The sequence below is a fragment of the Wyeomyia smithii genome, chromosome 2 (genome assembly GCF_029784165.1).
Source record: "Wyeomyia smithii strain HCP4-BCI-WySm-NY-G18 chromosome 2, ASM2978416v1, whole genome shotgun sequence".
In the NCBI taxonomy this organism is placed as follows: domain Eukaryota; kingdom Metazoa; phylum Arthropoda; class Insecta; order Diptera; family Culicidae; genus Wyeomyia; species Wyeomyia smithii.
The window spans coordinates 2,098,774-2,119,116 of NC_073695.1; the positions used below are offsets into that span (position 1 = coordinate 2,098,774).

The following is a 20,343-nucleotide window of genomic DNA, read 5'->3' on the forward strand; positions in this document are numbered from 1 at the left end:
TGGTGAGTGCTGAGATAAATTTGATAACATTCGAAGAAGAAACATACGTGACAGGCGGCGGGATTTTTTTTTAGTTTCGAGATGCAAAGTAAACAACGCAATCTACTTTCCCAGCTAGATGCTCACCTCATTTGATATATGCTTAAGAGACATACAGTAAAAGCAACGCATTGAGCTCTGTTGTGTAGTTATTGTGCGTGATGTCCTTTCGTGTGTGAAAGCTCACATCAGTTTATTAGCTCTCAACTCTTTTAAAGATATTTCAGAATCCACCGCGGTGTTTTTTGCAAGCTCCTCAGATAAAGGCTAGTGCGTAGCTTTGCCCAGTGATAGAGAATTTTTTACACGCTTGTGATTTTTTGAGAAAAAAACGCCAGAAGATGGACGCGATATGGCATAGTTGGCGTTTCCTCTATAGGTAACATTTTAGATATCGCGTATGAAAACCTTTTTTATTATTATTTTTTAAATGAATATTGCTACCGTAACACTGATAAAGCTTTATCAATCGTAGATAAAGCGGGGCTTATCTGTGACGAATGACGTGCGACAAATAATAAAACGGGACGCAAATTAAGATAATATATGAATACGAATTAAGTGCTACGTCGTCATTTCGTACTTATATCCTAATATGATACATATCTCGAAGTTATGATTTTTTCAGATTAGCAGCTGCACTAAAATCTCCAGCAAGGTATTTAAAATTCATCCTGCTGAATCCCACCTATTTGTGATGCGTCATTTTGCACATGCCAACGTGCGGCACTCACAGTATGTGCATGTCATTGTTTACCGAGAGGGTGTGTACATCTGACGAAGTGGCCAAACGTTAAGAGACAAACAAGGCCTTAAGTCAATCGAGGAGGGGAGTATGTTTTAGATGCTGTCGCAGACTGTCTGACATAGCTTCATGTGGTCTAAATTCTAACGTGGGTTCGCTTCAAATTCGGCAAACGGCAATAAAAACAAATTACTTTGAAAGTAGAAAATGCCGCTGAGTCACATGTCACATTTTTCGAAAATTTGTTCTACAAAAGTTCAAGGAATGTCTATTTCAGTATCGTATGATTGTCTAGCAAACAAAGTTACGTCGCAAGTGCTGTATAGGTTTTATTTACAAGGAATCAAATTTCAAGTGGTATTCAAGGTTTACTTTTTACAAATTTGTTGCTAGCATATCGAATGAGCAGAATAGTTTAATGTACTTAATTATTAAAGTTCGTCTCGTATCAAGTGTCACTTGGTACTCATCAGTCAGACAGTTTCTGGATTAGAGGTTTAGCAACCGTTATCGTTCGGAAGCATGTGCTCGAATAATGAAAACGTTGGATCAATAACTTACTTTGATGTTCCATTCTTTGCATCTTTCGGGAGAAACGTCTCCAACTCTTGAGCGGGAGGTCCTGTATATTCCTGCAAGAAATCAAAATTTTGAAAATATGTTTCGGTTGATAACTCAAAGGATTACTTACATTGACCATTATACTAGTGGTTTGATTGCTTCTTTTTTACTGAATAAAAATCTGAAATGAAAAGAGATGATACCAGAATGAGTGTGATTTTCAAATTGAAATTGCCATGAGACTTTTTTAAACTCTAAATCGATATCGCGCGCAGTTGTAACGGCAGACAGCAAACGTCCGCTCTGTTTCTACCGCCTGTCTATTCGTGTGCGCTCAAATCAATTAAAGCGAATTATGACATGCATCGACTAGACACTAATTTATTTCGACGACGACGAAGTCGACGACGATCGCCAGCTGAGGACAAATTGTGACAACAGGCTTGTGACCCACTGCTGATTGGGAAACCGTCTCGCAATTCCGTCCGATCACGTGTCGCATTGATTATTCATTTCCCCACCACAATTTAGAAGCAAGAACTCCCGCATATTCCTGTATACGTAACCAGCTGCGCGTTGGTTGGTTCTTCGATACGGTGAAACTCTGCGGCAGACGATTTTTGTACATTGAAAGTTGCTGCTTTGACCTTTCATTTTTCTGCTATCAGCAACCGAGTGCGTCACATTGTAAAAAATCTTGAAAATTTTTGCTTTTTTTTTGGACTACCATTTCGGTCCGAACCGATCTGTCTGTCAAATCTATTTTAACCACCCTGTGGACGTCACCCGCAGGTATGGATAACGTCTAACGCGTTAATTGGAAAAATGTTAGAACCAACAACGGATTGTGTTTTCCCCCAGTCCGTTCGATAACAACTATCAACATCGAACCGGAATCTAAGCTCGCTGATAAGCGAATCAAAAGCATCACCTTCGGCTTCGCTGTGACTTGTTGATACTGTGACACGTGGATCCAGTATCTGTTGACGGAAGCAAAACTAGTACTATGATCCCCGCGCGGAGTCATTCGCTGAAAGTGATCGCCTTGTTTTACTTACACTGCATTCAGCAGCTAGCTGTTCATTTGAATTTTCAGTTCTTTGTTCACGTGCACTGCAGTCGCTCTTTAAGCCGCACTGAACTGACACTAGTAATTTGTTTACTCAGTGTTTGCTAATGCTAACCGCAGCAAATTCAAACCTTTCAATATTCAATGTGAAACAGGCACCTCAGACGTAATATGATAGGTAAAGAATGTGCAACTCCTCGTGACGATTGCTGCAAACTGAACTGCAAAACTCGTTTTCGTCGGTTGTCGTTCTGAGCTTGGAGTCTTATCTATGATACGTTGTTGGTTATCAAACCAACAAACGTTTTATCAGCGTGATGATAATTACGGCAGAAATTAGAACTCAATCTTGCTCTTGTTGGACTCTTTTTCTTTCTCCAGCTAATTGATTGGCTTTTATCGCTTTTCGGTGTCACTGGGCACATCTTTTAGCACATTTCATTGTGAATCATGATACCATTAGATGCATTATTTCAAGGGTGTCAACATTGCGTCACTGTTTTCCGGTGACTGCCAATCAACGCAACGACGAGAGATAAAATTTCATGTTTTTTTTCGTTGCTTCTGTGGTTGACATATTTCCTGTTTCAGCTAATGTGGGTTAACCCGGCGCCCCTCAAATTGCTGCCAAGAACGTTCACCGCCGGACGAGTATTTGATAATCGGAGAGAATTGTTGGCATAATATGTTCACTCGATCACCGTTAAAAATTTGTCCTATCGCTTGTTGAATTGCACAAGTAGTAATTTTAGGTACAATTTCAATTCCGAGTTTTATAATCCAATAAAGAAATTCTTTGCAAGGTCCCCGATTAGGGTAAACTCAAAACTCAAATACCTGCTCGTGCTGCCAGAACATGTGCTCGTGATGTATTTCATTGCCTACTGTTTTTGCTTGTAAAACCTGCTCCAGAGCGGTTTGTTTTTTTTTTGTTTCGTTTACGCATAACAAATTTAAGCAAAAATGACGTCAGTGCGGAGGAGTTGGCACTCCTGGGGTGAATTTTTATTTCATCAGAGATAACAGTAGATATGACGACGTCACGTGTGTGGCTACTCTGATGCTGAATGATATTTGCGTTGAAGATTGGAAGTGCGTAGTTGGCATCTTAAGAGCCAGTTCGCGACACAAGGGAGGTTGTATCGAGGTTCTCCGATTTGGCTGAAACTTTCAAGGTTTGTTTATCTATATAATAGAGCAATGTTCTGCATATTCTCAGATTTTTTGAAAGGGGGTATGTGGGGTAAAATAACCCGCCAAAAATTAATGTCAAAAAACTGCTAAAAACGTAAAATTGCTATAACTTTGAGTAAACCGAACCGATTTTCATGAAAATTGGCATGTTTGTTTTACTCTATTAAAGGAACAAAAAGAGGGCTATTGGAAGTTGCTGTCGAGAATACATGCTGAGAAATTTGTAATTTTCTAAAAAAAATGGTGATTTTCACAGCTGTTTTTCTCTCACCAACAGATCTAGGATTAAAATCCAAACAATACGTTTTGTAGTGCAACTCAAGAGCTTTCATTTGATATATAAAAAAAATGCGCCGTTATAAAGATGCGTGAGAAAATCCAATTTTTCTATAACATGTTTTTGACCATTATTTTGTACCCATTGTGGGAGAAGCGTTACTCCGTTTTGTGTCATTGTTCTTCAATTGGGCTGTAATTTCCAGGTTACGTTTGTTTATGCAATGTTATATCGAAATTTGAGGTTTTTGGAAAAAAGGGTAAGTGGGGTAAACAAGCTCTCAAAAATCTTGTGTTCAAAAACTGCTCACATCGTAACATATGTAATTACTTTCGGCTTACTCTGGAAGTAACACGATAAAATGAAAAAAAAAAAATGGCCTAACAAGCCAGTCGTCGTATGTTCGAGTCCCGGCTCGGGAGAGACTGTTAGTGTCAGTAGAATCATAGCGCTAGCCCCGCAATTGTCCTGTATACTAAACAGTTGACTGCGAAGTCTGTGTATAATAAAACAGAAGGTCGAGTTCCGATACGGAATGTAGCACCAAGGCTTTGCTCTGCTTTTTAAAAGAATGTGCACGCTTACTTATAGCAACACAAGCGGCATTACTGCTCACTAAGCAAAATTTCAAAATAATCGTTATTTTTCTGGTCGATGAAATCGTCATCGAGTCTGTTTGTCTGTGTAATTACCTTCCATGGGAAATTCATTGAAAACTACGCAAACAATCAATACAGTTGGAAAAACCGAAGCTAAATCCTCCTGGGCTTGCAAATTTAAAGTCCCAGAAGGAGTTCCCAGCACTGCCAGGAACATCTAAAACCCCAGTTGTTCCTTTTGCACATCCAGTTGATGAAACAAACTCTGGATTAGTGAAATTTTCTGACATTGTGGACTGGATTTTTGAAAATTTCAATGTACCCGATCCAATTAAAAATTTTTTTTACAGCATTCCTCCCAACAGTTAGATCATTTTTGAAGCAGTTGACTGCCCAATGGCCCTCCTTGCAGCGATTGTATCCTTCGATGCCTAATTCAACTGCGTATATGAAGGATTCTATCTCTGTCTTATAGTGGAATTGTAGGAGTATTTTACCAAAAACAGATTCGTTTAAAGTTTTGATAAATAAAAACAAATGCGATGCATTTTCCCTTTGTGAAACTTGGCTTACTTCAAATATTGATCTCAACTTCCATGATTTTAATATTATTCGCCTTGATCGAGACACCCCATATGGAGGAGTACTTTTAGGGATTAAAAAGTGCTATTATTTCTATCGTATTAACCTCCCCTCGATTCCAGGCATCGAAGTTGTCGCATGTCAAATGACAATACAAGGTAAAGAGCTTTGTATTGCCTCAATATATATTCCTCCCAGAGCACAGGTTGGGCAACGGCTGCTCTTTGATTTAATAAAACTTCTTCCCTCGCCACGTTTGATTTTGGGAGACTTCAACTCTCATGGTGTGGCTTGGGGTTCCCCTTACAATGATAACCGCTCCTCTTTGATCTATAACCTTTGCGATGACTTCGACATGACTATTTTAAACAACGGTGAAATGACACGTATCCCGAAACCTCCAGCGCGCCCAAGCGCTTTGGATCTATCCTTATGTTCGACGTCGCTACGGCTGGATTGCACATGGAAGGTAATCCTCGATCCTCACGGTAGCGACCATCTGCCTATTCTTATTTCAATTACAAACGGGTCAACTCGCATGCGACCAATTGACATTCCGTATGACCTCACACGGAATGTCGATTGGAAGTTATACGAGGAAATGATTTCAAAAGCGGTCGAGTCGATTCAACATCACCCACCACTTGAAGAATACAACCTCCTCGCGGGCTTAATCCTCGACGCCGCGTTGCAAGCTCAAACGAAGAAATATCCCGGCGTAACGATCAAAGAGCGGCCTCCCACTCAGTGGTGGGACAAAAAGTGCTCCGATGTCTACACGCAAAGATCCGACGCGTTTTTGGCCTTCCAGAAGGGAGGTATACCTGGTGACTATTTACGGTATTCGGAGCTTGATACCAAGCATAAAAGTTTGGCTAAAGCAAAGAAACGCGGATATTGGCGTCGGTTCGTAAACGAGACGTCGAGGGAGACATCGATGAGCACTCTTTGGAACACAGCCCGAAGAATACGAAATCGCGTAACGGTCAACGAAAACGAGGAGTCTTCAAGTCGGTGGATATTTGATTTTGCCAGGAAAGTATGTCCGGACTCTGTTCCTGAGCAAAACATTGTTCGCGATTAGAGGTGGGAAAAATGGTTCACTATAGTGAGCGGATCAGAGCGGTTCCGCTCACTAAGATGAACTAGTTCTTTTTAACTGCTCACTCGCTCTTTTCGTTCCTACATAATTTTTGGTTTTTATCAGTGTAGCTAATTATCAGACACCGCAAGCAAGAGCCAGGTGAAAGCTTTACACCCGATTTGCCAAGCGCAAGGTCGCGCGCAAAATTACAATAGAACTCCCAGAAACAAGCTGCCACCAAACGTCTGCCCTGATATGCATGACTTGCATTTCTCATCACCCAGCCACCAGCCAGCCGCAAGAGCATGCAAAAAAACAACTTGCAACAGTCCATACACAGGTACACGGGTTGACTAACGCCGAGTACGCACACGAATGGATGTGGAACGAATAGAACGAAAGAACTGATTCACTGATCTGGCAATCCGCTCGCAGGCTGATCAAAAGATTCAGTTCTTTGAAAGAGCGAAATCTTTCGCTCTCAGAAGAACTGGTTCTTCCGATGGCTCTTTTGTTCAGCTCGCAGGCAATCCGATCGCGATCAGAAGATTTCGATCTTTTAAAGAACTGATTTTCTGATCAGCTCGGGAGCGGGTTGTCTGCATAGTTTCAAAAGATCAGTGAACCAGTTCTTTCGCTCTTTTCGTTCCACTTTTCGTTTGCGTTCCGGCGTTAGCCAGCCCGTGTGCTGTGTGTGAACTGTGGCAAGTAGATTTAATTTTTTATTCCCGCGGCGGATGGATGGTTATGCATACATAGAAGAGCAGGCAGCCTGCGGCAGCTATTTTCTGGGAGTTCTATTGCAGTGTCGCACGCCGCTTTGCGCTTGGGGTGTAAAACATTGATATGGCTCTCGCTTGCGGTGTTTGATCAACAAAATCGGCTTCAGCTTTTTGCTTGAAGTAAGGGGTGAGTTACCGCTCTTTAAAAAAGAGCGATAGATCATTCGCTCACTTTGAAGAACCAGCTCTTTAGATTAGTTCGTGAGCGGATTGCCCACCTCTATTCGCGATGCGTCTCCGGGCCACGACGCGATAGAATCACCTTTTACGATGGCAGAATTTTCAGTTGCCCTCCTGTCCTGTAACAATAACGCGCCTGGGTTAGATAGAATCAAATTCAACTTGTTGATGAATCTCCCCGGCAATGCCAAGAGGCGCTTGTTGAACTTGTTCAATAAGTTCCTGGAGCAAAACATTGTACCGCAGGATTGGAGGCAAGTGAAGGTGATCGCCATCCAAAAACCAGGGAAACCAGCTTCTGATCACAACTCTTATAAGCCCATTGCAATGCTATCCTGTATCCGGAAATTGATGGAAAAAATGATACTCCGTCGTTTAGACCGTTGGGTTGAATCAAATGGCCTACTATCGGATACTCAATTTGGCTTCCGCCGCGCCAAAGGGACGAATGATTGTCTTGCGTTGCTTTCAACAGATATTCAGCTGGCGTATGCTCGCAAAGAACAAATGGCGTCTGCGTTCTTGGACATTAAGGGGGATTTTGATTCCGTTTCTATTGACATTCTTTCGGGTAAACTTCACTGACAAGGATTTTCTCCAATTTTGAAAAAAATTTGCACAATTTGTTGTCCGAAAAGCACATGCATTTTACGCACGGCGATTTGGCAACTTTTCGCATTAGCTACATGGGTCTTCCCCAGGGCTCATGTTTAAGCCCCCTTCTTTACAACTTTTATGTAAATGACATCGACGAATGTCTGGCAAATTCATGCACGATAAGACAACTTGCAGACGACAGTGTAATCTCTGTTACAGGAGCCAAAGCTGCCGATTTGCAAGGACCATTGCAAGATACCTTGGACAATTTGTCTGCTTGGGCTTTACAGCTAGGTATCGAATTCTCTCCGGAGAAGACTGAGATAGTAGTTTTTTCTAGGAAGCATGAACCTGCTCAGCTTCAAACACAATTAATGGGTGAAACGATTTCTCAGGTTTTGGTACACAAATATCTTGGTATCTGGTTCGACTCTAAAGGCACCTGGGGTTGTCACGTGAGGTATCTGATGAAAAAATGTCAACAAAGAGTGAATTTTCTTCGTACAATAACCGGACAATGGAGGGGAGCCCATCCAGGAGACCTTATAAGGCTTTACCAAACAACGATACTGTCTGTTATTGAGTACGGGTGTTTCTGCTTCCGCTCCGCAGCAAACATACATTTGATCTAACTGGAGCGAATACAATATAGTTGTTTGCGTATCGCCTTGGGTTGCATGCAATCGACCCATACGGTAAGTTTGGAGATCTTAGCTGGAGTACTACCATTGAAAAACCGCTTCTGGAGCCTGTCTTCTCGTATTCTAATCAAATGTGAGGTCTTGAACCGTCCCGTGATTGAAAATTTTGAAAGGTTAATCGAACTTAATTCTCAAACCCGTTTTATGACATTGTATTTCGATCACATGTCCCAAAATATTAACCCTTCTTCGAATATTCCAAATCGTGTCGACTTATCAAATACTTCTGATTCTACTGTGTTTTTCGATACATCCATAATAGAAGAAACTCGTGGAATCCCGGATCATTTACGCGTGCAGCATCCCTAAAACTTTTTCCAATAAATATCGAAACATCAACTGCGACAATATGTACTACACTGACGGATCACTTCTTGATGGGTCCACTGGCTTCGGTATCTTCAATAACAATTTAACCGTCTCCCATTAGCTCGATAATCCTGCTTCTGTTTACGTCGCAGAATTAGCTGCAATTCAGTACACCCTAGGGATTATCGAAAAAATGCCCACGGACCATTATTTCATTTTTACGGACAGTCTCAGTTCCATTGAGGCTCTCCGATCGATAAAAGATGTTAAGCACTCTCCGTATTTCCTGGGGAAAATACGGGAACATCTGAGTGCTTTATCCGAAAAATCGTATCAGATTCCCTTCGCGTGGGTCCCTTCTCACTGCTCGATACCGGGCAATGAGAAAGCGGACTCTTTGGCTAAGGTGGGCGCAACAAACGGTGGAATTTATGAAAGACCAATTGCTTTTAATGAATTTTTCGCATTTGTACGTCAGAATACGATCATCAGTTGGCAAAATGCTTGGACCAGAGGGGAATTGGGAAGGTGGTTACATTCCATAATCCCCAAGGTGTCGACGAACCCGTGGTTCAAGGGGTTGGATGTAGGTCGGGATTTCATTTGCGTGATGTCCCGGCTCATGTCCAATCACTATAGATTTGACGCGCATCTCCGTCGTGTTGGGCTCGGGGAAAGTGGTATCTGTGCCTGTGGTGAAGGTTATCACGATATAGAGCACGTTGGTTGGTCATGCCCTGTACACCGTGACGCCAGGTCTAGATTAATAGCTTCCCTGCAGGCCGAAGGTAGGCAGCCGGCTGTTCCTGTTCGTGATGTCTTGGCGAGTCGTGACCTATCCTACATGTCCCTTATATACGTTTTCCTGAAACCCTACCCCCTTTCGCCTGCATCCAGCCTAACGACAAGAACACGTTAAGACCCCGGATCCGGAAACAGCAATCAGACCCGCACGATACTCTCAAGGCCCGAGGGAGACAACCCAACATGCCAGTCCGTAATATCTTGGCCCAGCAGCGGAGCATGTGCTTAACTATGGCAATGAAAACCAGCATACAGTAAACCAGTGTTTTTAATGCAAAATATTATAGCTTTAAGTTAGATTTAGTTTCAGCTCGTAGTCGGCAGCGAGGATAAAAAATTTGCTTTTAGTTATTAAGATACTTTAGAAAGTAAGCTACCAGATATAAACGTTAAACATTGAATTGTATTTGTGCCGTGTCAAATAAACTATAGATGAAGAAAAAAAAAATCAATACAGTTCAGTTTCAGTCGTTGTAGATGCGGCAGTTGTTGTTTTCTTTAAAATTGCACTAAGAAATTCTCAAAACTTTCACTTACTCAATCAGACATGATTTTCTCTTTAGCTTGACACTTTGCTGTATTTCGCATTTTTTTCACGTTTGCAGTTTCACTTATTAAGAAATAATCTGATAAGTGATAATCCACTGCGAATTCAGTTGTACCTCGTTTGTCTTCTCTTAGATTTTATATAGTATAATTAGCATGTTCTAAGTATTTGATCTCGAATCATGAATTTCGGAGAACAAGAAACTTACGAGTGTTAGCTCTTCAAGCAACTGATAACGAATGATCAAATTTTCTTTTAATTCTGATTAAATATTATATTAGGTTTCTAAGAAAACGTTGCTCTAGTAACTATTGATATTGGTCCAGGGTCTGACTCAACATAGCATGCCAAATTTCAACAAAACTTAAAACTATAGCGGAGTAACGCTTCTCCCACAATTGGTACAAAATAATGGTCAAAAACATGTTATAGAAAAATTGGATTTTCTCACGCATCTTTATAACGGCGCATTTTTTTTATATATCAAATGAAAGCTCTTGAGTTGCACTACAAAACGTATTGTTTGGATTTTAATCCTAGATCTGTTGGTGAGAGAAAAACAGCTGTGAAAATCACCATTTTTATTTTCAGAAAAATGCAAATTTCTCAGCATGTATTCTTGACAGCAACTTCCTATAGCCCTCTTTTTGTTCCTTTTATAGAGTAAAACAAACATGCCAATTTTCATGAAAATCGGTTCGGTTTACTCAAAGTTATAGCAATTTTACGTTTTTAGCAGTTTTTTGACATTAATTTTTGGCGGGTTATTTTACCCCACTTACCCCTTTTCAAAAAATCTGATAATATGCAAAACATTGCTCTATTATATAGATGAACAAACCCTGAAAGTTTCAGTCCAATCGGAAAACCTCGAAACAAGACCTAGTTGCGGTCTTCGCGAACTGGCTCTTAAATGGAATGTATGGGAAAAATACCAGTCCAAAGAGCTGTAGTACTTAGGCACTAAAAATTACGATTTTAATTCTAACTTTTTTCCCCGGATTTTTTAGAATTTTTAAACCTTCTTAAAAAATGTCAACCATCCAAAAATGCATGTTTTTGCTGAACATTGTTATTTTTCATTTTTCAAAATAACAAAGCTATTCGACATATTTCGATAGTCTTGAGAATACTTTCACCACATACATATAACATACGTAACACTCAGGAAAAATCTTCCGAAAAAAATGGTATAAAATGAACTACTCGAATGGTACCGCACTCTGTATAAAATCACTGTTTGAAATGTTTTTGAAGGCAGTTTTCCTGCGCAGCTCTGCATTTGTCGCGTTCCTACTCGAAAAATGCTGCATTGATTTTGTAAATATCTTTTTGACGGTTCCTCATGGGATTTTCTTTGAGGCTCGATAAAGCCGAGAAAAAGAAAGTTCATTTTGTTCATTATTCGTCGCGCAGTTTGACAGGACGAGGTGCGGAGTACTATGGGGCAACGTGTACCAGAAAAGAACGCCAGTGTTACGTATGTCTTATGTACAAGCATTTTTTATATTCGTCATATTACCTGCTCTTAAAACAGGTTTGATGATCAGCTAAAACCACTAAAAGCATGTCACATTAGAAATGTAAACATAATCAATTTCTAACTATTCGCTCTGAATGCTAGCGCAGCCTGCTACTTACAGTGCTGACACTGCACTGCACTGTAGTGTGGAGGCACAACTTGACACACGCAGTTGACTTGAAACTTGTTTCAGCTTTGGCCGATTTTTCGGGAAAGCTCGTTACAATCGCGATGTTTATTAAAAAAAATATACTTAGTTTCAGTGATTAAGCGACTCTTACGTGCCGGTATTTGTGTAAAATGTTCCAGTAGCCACCGGCGCGAAAATTTAAACAACGACGGGAGAAAAAAATAGTGATGTGAAAAATAGCAAGATTAAAACGTTTTGAAGGTTTCACGGTAAGATCAAATGTGCAAATTGATCGAATTAGGTGCTCTAATGCGGGTTTAGCAGTTTAACAATAATTGATCGCAGGTTAACCGAAAAATTAACGAAATTTCATGAGGCATTCCCGAAATGCGGTAGTATACAGGAAGAAGCCATCGGCCTTCCAAGCTTGGATTCCGTCCCGTTTCACGTGAGTGATTTTCAGCGCAGGTAAAAGCAAAGCCTTGGTGCTACATTCCGATTCGGAACTTGACCTTCTGTTTACTATACACAGACTTCGCAGCCAACCGTTAAGTGTACAGGACAATTGCGGAACTAGCGCTACGATTCTACTGACACTAACAGTCTCTCCCGAGCCGAGACTCGAACCTACGACGACTGGCTTGTTAGGCCAGCATCGTACCTTGAGACCAGCTGGGGAGGCTACAGCGTAGGTAGTAGTTCTACTTTAGGAATAGTAGGCGTGCTTCATACTGCAAAAAATATTCAATCGTTGCTCTCAGTACTGACAAGCCACAGAAATTCATATTCTCGGATACATTCGTAAGCATTCACCACTTTCACTATTAATTCAATCACTGACTACGTTGAGATTCAGATTCACCAATGATTTCTGTAGGTCAGGCTGGCTGATTCTGGAGGTTAAAAACAAAGAATAGAAGCGGTGAATATTGCAGTCCATTTTTCTTTACTCAGTATATGCAAATTCTATGAACTTCAGACAGGCTTTTGCTCGTCAATGTACGGCCGTCGGCTCTCGTACTAAGAACAGAAGGACAATTGACACTCGCGCATCGAAGAGATTCAGACTGTCTTTCGTTTGGCGATGTTATTTTGGCTTATTTCTGTCTACTCTATCTTGTTCTGTTGAAAAATTTTTATTACAAGATCAATGATATAAATAATTTCATCCGCACACAACGGGCGTAATACTCATTTCTTCGAATACGTCGAAATAAGTTAATAAAAAACGTCGTAGCTCGACAAGTTTGTTCAATAAGGGGCCGTTCATATTCCACGTGGACAGAAAAATCGTCAATTCAGACCCCGCTAAAATGTATAAATAATCGTGTAAAATGGAATCACGTAGAAACAGTCGCGTAAAAACAGAATCCAGTATCTTCCGAATTAACTAAAAATGCTCGAGAACGCTCGCGGAATCAAAAAAAAAAGATCTTAAATTAAGTTCAAAGTAATAGAGTTATTTAACAAGAGGGAAAGGCAAAAAAAAGAAAATGGTGAAGCAAAAATTGGTTTTAAATTTATTCAAGAAGTGATTCACAGCTTAGTTGAAAGTGCCTCAGAGAGTTGAAATAAAGTTTATGAGAAATGATTTCAAATGGTGGTGTTTGATCATTTATGCCTGTTTTTCAGATCGAAAGTTGCCATTTTTGATTTCAAAATGGCTTCTGAGCCTTCTCTATGGTTAGCAGTATTTGGCCATTTTTTGTTACTTTCCAGGAACCGGGAGTTTTTAAATGGCCATAAACCGACCTCAGATGCTATTTTGAATCTTTTCAGTGTTGGAAGTGCCGCGGTATCCACTGACATAGCCAACACAATTACTGCTACTGGTACCAGCTGTAGCTACCGCTGCTGGTACCCAATAAGTTTGACTTATCATTTAAATATTTAATTTGTCTCTGTGCTATGCCCGACAGTAAGAAAAGGCACTCTTCTGATAACACCGCACAAAGCTGTTTTCACGCTGAAGATTTGACGGCCATCAGGCTTTGATCATCAACATCCCAAAAACGGTTGTGTGTTGTTGAAATACGGCATAGCCTTTAACTAAAGAACTGGCCAATACATCTGCTGCCGCTACCGTGCAAAGGTATATTTTTACTAGAGGAAAAAGAAGTGCCGCTGCACCTATTACTCACGCTGTTACCATTACGCTGCTGCTATTCGCTGCCGCTACTTGTTGTATGAAATCATCGCGAAGCCTAGGTAGATCTGCTTAATATAGACCTCTTCCTCCAGTGGACCATCTAAACATCTTCTACCAAATGACACATGATAAATAAACTTGTTTTGATAGGTTCTTTGACGATGTCAGTAATGTTCTTTACCAGAAATGTTGCAACAGACGTTTACTATAATATTCTTAATTAAAGCTGTAAAAAATATCTTTTAATAACAGCTGCCTGATTTGCCATGGTTCGTTAACGTTTTCATAATAAATGGCTTTACCAAAAACTGTTCTGACATCACACTTTCCGAGCTAAAATTACCAGATTTTTGATGAACGGGTAGAATAATAGTGCCTTTAAAAAATGAGCAATCATAGACTTTTATTTACATCGAAGTAACACAGCGAATCATAGTTACCATAGATGTGTTATGATCGTGTTATTGTAACAAGTTTCAGCTAAAATGCGAAAAACGCCAAAAATTGGTGAAAAATATACTAAAGTACCTGTTACTAAGTATCTCCAAGCAATAAAAAGTGGTGTTTCGATTAGAGAAGCTTCCACGATCCACCGTAATGTTCCGTGCAAGCAGGAAGTGGTCAGTAAAACCACGAAAAGGAAAACTAGCTGCATTGTAAAGGATTCCCCATTTCGAAAGAGCAGCAGCGGCTGTCTACAGTTGCAAGATTCATCTCAGAAAATCCTGTTCTTTCAAGGTTCGTACGAAATATTCAAAATTACTTTCGAGGATTGACTACGGTCTTCGGCATGGTGCAACGAAATCCAAAATGTCGGCCATTTTTTTTTTCAAAACAGCTCTATCATTACTTTTGAAAAACAACGTCCTGTTTGTAGAGAGCTTAATGACCAATTCGAAATAAATTGATCAATGAAAAGATCAAAATTCACTCAAAATAAAGACGCGCAAAAATTCATTGACAATAGTGAAAATTTTCTGTCAAAAAATTGAAAATTAAATTCATATAATTGAAAGAAAACATGTACGTCTATTCTTTTGGTTTGCCAAATACGAACTGCCCCGCCTTACGCTTAACCCCTTCCATTACCATTTGACCAAGGCTTTATATGGTTCGATAGGTCAAAATTCTGGGTTGTTGGGCCAAGTCCGGCCAGAACAGCACAGGTCCATTATGTTGCTTTAGGAATGGTAGCAGCCGCTTTTCCAGGCACTCCTGGACATAGAAATTTTGATTGTTGGTTCCCGTAGTGATGGAAATGCCACTTGACCACACGTGCACATGGCCTGCCAAACGAAGTATTTTTTGCGGGAACTTCGATAGTTTTATGGCGTTGAAAACCTCGGTCACTTTCCCTTTTTCTTTTGCTGTATGAAACTCTTGTCTTGGAAGCTGCTGAAATCCAGCTTAACATAAGTATCATTCTCATTGAGCTGGTCAGCGACGTCCCGGATGGAGATGTAGCTCCCCGAACACTTTTTAAATATTTGTTTTGGTTTGGCAACAGCCATCAATTTTACCAACTTGACGAGCGAGAACGTCAGATTCTCGTGCTGCGCGAGTAAAATTTTGACACGCTGCTTCTTCTGCTTGAACGTTATTTTGAAAACTGGAGACCAAACGGTGAAAACTCATCATAGCAACCATTGTATCAACACTAGGGTGGCAATGAGTGTATGAAAAATATTTCTTCATCGAATTTCAATAACCGACCAAACTTATGTCATTAACGTTGCGCGTTACTCGTGTCATGACTAGCAATATTTATTAAATGGGAAATTACAAAAAGTTTTGTTTTACATTAAAATAATTAATAATAAAATATTTCATATTAAACCGTCGTTTGCTCAGGAAACGGCTAACTCCCAGAAAATCGATTTTTGGTCAAAAATCTTTTTCGAGATAACACCAGATCTCGTCGTTTTATGCATTTCTATGTCATTTGGCATCGAACCAAAAGTTTTAATTCTCCCTATTTCATGTACTTCTCCCTTGGTAGATTTTCGAGGGCCGAAAAATCACAACTTTGAGCAAAATGGTTTTTTAATGCATTTTCAACAGAATACACTTATTTGCAGGCGACCAGTTTTTGCGCATTCCAACTTTTTCAAAAATATGGTTAACCTCTTGGGCCCGGGGGTCCATCAATATGAACTAACCAAAGTGGTTTTCTCTACTTTTTATTCACTACTTTCAATCATTTAGACAGCAGAATATCCTTTTGACAGATCTCGTGTCACCAATGGCACATTTCCAGCGCGAATTGCTCAGATACAATCTTCTACTTTTTAAATTTTTCTGTACTGAATTTTCAATCAGTTAACACTTATTTCGAGCATTTCTATTCCCAGCGGTTTGATACTGAGTACCCGATACTGTCTATAGAGCAATATTTCTAGCCTAAAAAGCTAATCCTTTTATCTGTAACCTCTTCGTTTTTTGGGAAGGTTCTTCAGACATGTTGAGAAACTTTCAAGAATTTCAGGTAAAACAAGGTTCCTTTTTATTTGTTTTCCCCTCGATAGTAGAGGGACCTCTATCTTTTTTTTGACGTAGAACTACGTCTTTCAGGAAGTTCGGTTTTATTGGAGTGTAAAATAAAAATCTTTAAACAGAAAAAGGGAAAAATATGTCCAATTTATGGTATAAGCATTATATTATAAATTGGACATATTTTTCTCAATAAATTTCCTTCATTCTTGCAGCAAGCGATTGGAAAACCTTTTATGCATCCACCCAAATGCAGAAAGTTGTAATTTGATTATTCGACCTTATTGTACTGTCGAAAATAGTCCGAAACGCAAATTCCGACTTCTGATTGGTCGCTTAATGCTTACTTTCCCTAGCACGTTCGACAGAATTACATAACTCGTAAATCGGGCATGCACTTTTTGGGCTATGTAAGACTTTGTCTCTGCTCAAACCAATTATTTTACTAGAAAATAGATATGAGCAGCGGGGTTTTCTTTTTAAGATGATCGCCAGACAGAAAGTTTTGTTCGTGTTATTACTGTTCCCGTTGCTATTAGATCCCAAACTAGAAGGCCAGACCAAGAATCAGGAAGCAGCATCTTTTTTTTTTAATTTCCCACATTCACATGCCCCCGATCGTTTCGATGATTGACGTTTGAAGTCATTTCAACAGCGAACTGTCCCAGCTAGCGAACAGTTACTGTAGTTGCAAGATTACAGAGTCCGTATGACAAGTAGTTGTTGGTGCGAATCTTAAAAAAATTAGGCCACTAGATGCTCAGTGACTGTCGCTACCCAAATGATGTAATTTACACTTTTTGATATTGTTGTCGATTTTGGGATTGTAAAATAAAGAAAAGAGAATTCGATCCATTCTCTATCAATTCCAGACATCAAGTTGGTCTGCTGCGACGAGAGTAGTGATTGGTTTATTGAACGCGGAAATTCTATCGTAAAATTGTTGAACAATGAGTGATAACCAACGTATCGAAAAATTGTCCAATATTTTATCTATCAGACGGACTATTAATTTTTGTAATCCATCATGTGGTTATGCAGTTCTTACCGCTTGACATCAAACATAACATTTGGTCGGTTTCATTTCCATTATTCCACTTATACAGAATGTACCCCAGTGTAGAAAACAAAACAAGAAAGCGTGGAATTTTTTGCTTTAAACGACTTTTTTTTAGTTTCGATAACCGGTTTTTTTAACATTAATACTGGAAACAGTGTAAACTTTCTAAAACTCGAAGCAGCTCAATTAACGTTTAAGGAGCTGTATTTTCACATCAAATATTTGTGAAGTCTACGCTTTCTATATTTTTATCGTCCAAAAATATCTAATAAAGAAATCGATGAATACATATTGAATGAGACCAGTATCATCATTCATATAACAGTACGCGCTATCAGCGTGATGCAGCATATTTGATATTTTCTATTAGGATTTCACATTCAGTTATAAGTTTCACTTAGTCAACTCTTGATATGATGTCCAATTCGATATAAAAAAAGTCTGCTATCAGAAATGACTAGACTTAAACGCTAGTATTAGCAACGCTGGAAATCTATTGCGTCATTTTCATTAGTACATTTATTTACTTTCTACCTACATTACTTGCACGCCCGAAAATTATTTCTAAACAATCAGCATGACGCAGCATATTTCCCAACAACTACTCGAACGCAATCTATCATTGGAAAAGTGACTCATGAAAAACTATCTTTCACCTAAAAATTCATTAATTTAACGACGGATCCCAGAAATTTAAATCAAGAACACTACTGGTGCGTGTAACATTCAAACAGTTGAGTGAGGCCGCCGTAAAACATAAACCCACTCTCCCGCCCTTTAGTTTGATGCCATCACGATCTTGCGCCACATGCAACTGTCGGTTAGCTTACAATCATTTAGCTAGCAGTAACACTGAACTTTAGTTGCATCATGCTACTCATGTTGCTAGAGAACCACATGTGCCAAATTTTCACCAGCTTGTACTTAACATTAGAACTTGTAGACATGTAACTGTTTAACTCTGTTGCATCATTTTACTCGCAGTTCATAGAACCCGACGATGTGTCAAATTTCCAAAATTCCGCTAAGGATACTGTTCCAATTGGATCGTTGCATCATTAGCCTACTCTGCTACCGAAAAAAGCATAACTGAGAACCCCTCGTTTGCGGTTTGTGTTTTTTTTTCATGTTTACTGCGACAATATCAAATAACAGACCAAATTCGATTAGTTTTTTTTCTCACATGCTTTCTTTACTCGCGAAAAAACTATCAATGTAATCACTTTCTTCGTGGTTCTGTGTACCGTTCCCATACGTGGGAAACCCGCCTATTTTAATGTGGTAGTGTACCCAACACCACTTTATCCACTGTGCTTTCTGCTCATGAAAACCCTTCATTTTCACCGAAAACACGTGGCTTCTTATTATGTCTATATTAAGCGAAGGTGCATCGGCTCTTGTCAATGTTGGTCACCTTTCCGTGTGGCGAGAAGAAAAAACATATTTGATAAAAACTTACCCAGTTGAATGGAACTTTTTTTTTCGACAATCACTGAACCGATCCGGTTTTTTTTTTCAGAGGCACCGATATGTATTTTGGTGTCTTTTTTTAGGAGGAAAGCATAAACTTTGCAGGTAACATTTGTCTAGAACACCTTATTGCTACTAAACTAATTAGTGATAGGGAAAATTAACCACTTGCATCACATTCGATGCAACTTTTGAACTAGAACCTAAGAAAGGTTGTAAACCAATGAAGTCCAACGAACAACTGAACCTACAATTAGCAGTTTCAAACGTAAAATCTATGAACTAGACATTCATCACTTTTCGCGTACACTCACAGCCGGCTTAGTGTGGATCAGGCGGTAACTCTCTGAAGTATGGTATCAAACATTTACTAGCGAACAAAATGTTCCGATGTGGTTGCAACTGTCGCTGATGATTAACTGGTGCCTTCTGGTACCGTTCTTCTAATATTATAACTCAAAAATAGCCCGGTCGCATCAATGAAGTTCTAACTGTTGAATCGAAACGTAGACTGCGCAGGCCGTGCTGGCAGTAAACGAACGGAATATGCTATGCCTCGTGTGGGCAATGTTTGTACCGTTTTCTCACTCGAAATCGTCGAGTCGTGTGCGAGAGTGCGGAATACATCCACAGCATGCCACGATGTGTTGGAGATTGTTTGCTTACTTATACTTGCACGAAGTGTCCCTAGGGACGCCTAAGAGAACGCGGTACTTCGATATGAAGCAATGTGCGATAAGAAGTTGAGCATGAGATTCAAATTCTATTTTGACGTGGGACACGTCTTTGTTTACTATACTGGGATGCATTCTGTAAAATTGGAAATGAAACGGGCAAATGTTGCGTCAGATTTTAAACGTTAATAACAGCATAACCACATGATGGATAATAATAACCAATATGTTGTTGGATAGATGAAATGTATAACAATTTTGTAATATGCTAATTATCACTCTAATTTCATTGCTAAGCGGTAAAATTGATGAAAAATTTCAATAACAAATTTACGTCAATAGTGAACCAATTACATGCGAGCATTCCTAGCACAGACAACGTGAATGGACACCATCCGTTCCCTGTGATATTCCCTGTATCAATTTCGAAATAAAAATTGACAGAGTCTCCCCGTTCCAATAGGTCAATTTATTTTTGCTTCCATGAGCTTAGACTAATGTGATGTCTCGAAGGTAAAAGTTTTCCTAAAAGTTTGAAACAATACCCATCCTTGAACAATTTCTAAACCTGCGTGTTAGGTTCTGAAGAACCTAATAAAAACTGATGTCTTGAAAGAAAACATGCCGGTAAAAGCAACAGTACCAGTGGAGTAAAGAACCGCAGGTCTCTCGTCGTCTATGATTGCAGTGGTACTCTTCTATTCGTACATTTCAGCGGTACACTTCTATTCGTACTGCAGCGGTACTATTCGTATTGCAGTGGTACACTTTTGTTCGT

General features: G+C 39.6%; 1 protein-coding gene across 2 annotated transcripts in view; it reads right to left on the reverse strand.

Annotated features, from left to right (window-relative positions):
* The window catches only part of LOC129725858 (proton-coupled amino acid transporter-like protein pathetic), a 62,644-nt gene extending 43,225 nt beyond the window's left edge, over positions 1-19,419 (reverse strand). The window contains exons 1-3 of one of the 2 annotated variants that reach the window (XM_055682193.1): positions 18,881-19,419; positions 1,476-1,526; positions 1,346-1,416 (exon numbers count right to left, since the gene is read on the reverse strand). In XM_055682193.1, coding sequence (XP_055538168.1) covers positions 1,346-1,416; positions 1,476-1,484 — 80 coding nt within the window. In that variant the 5' untranslated portion in view covers positions 1,485-1,526; positions 18,881-19,419. Of the gene's footprint in view, positions 1-1,345; positions 1,417-1,475; positions 1,527-2,403; positions 2,582-18,880 lie in introns of those variants that run through there. The other variant, XM_055682194.1, reaches the window with a different exon arrangement.
* Between the last annotated feature and the right edge of the window lie 924 nt (positions 19,420-20,343).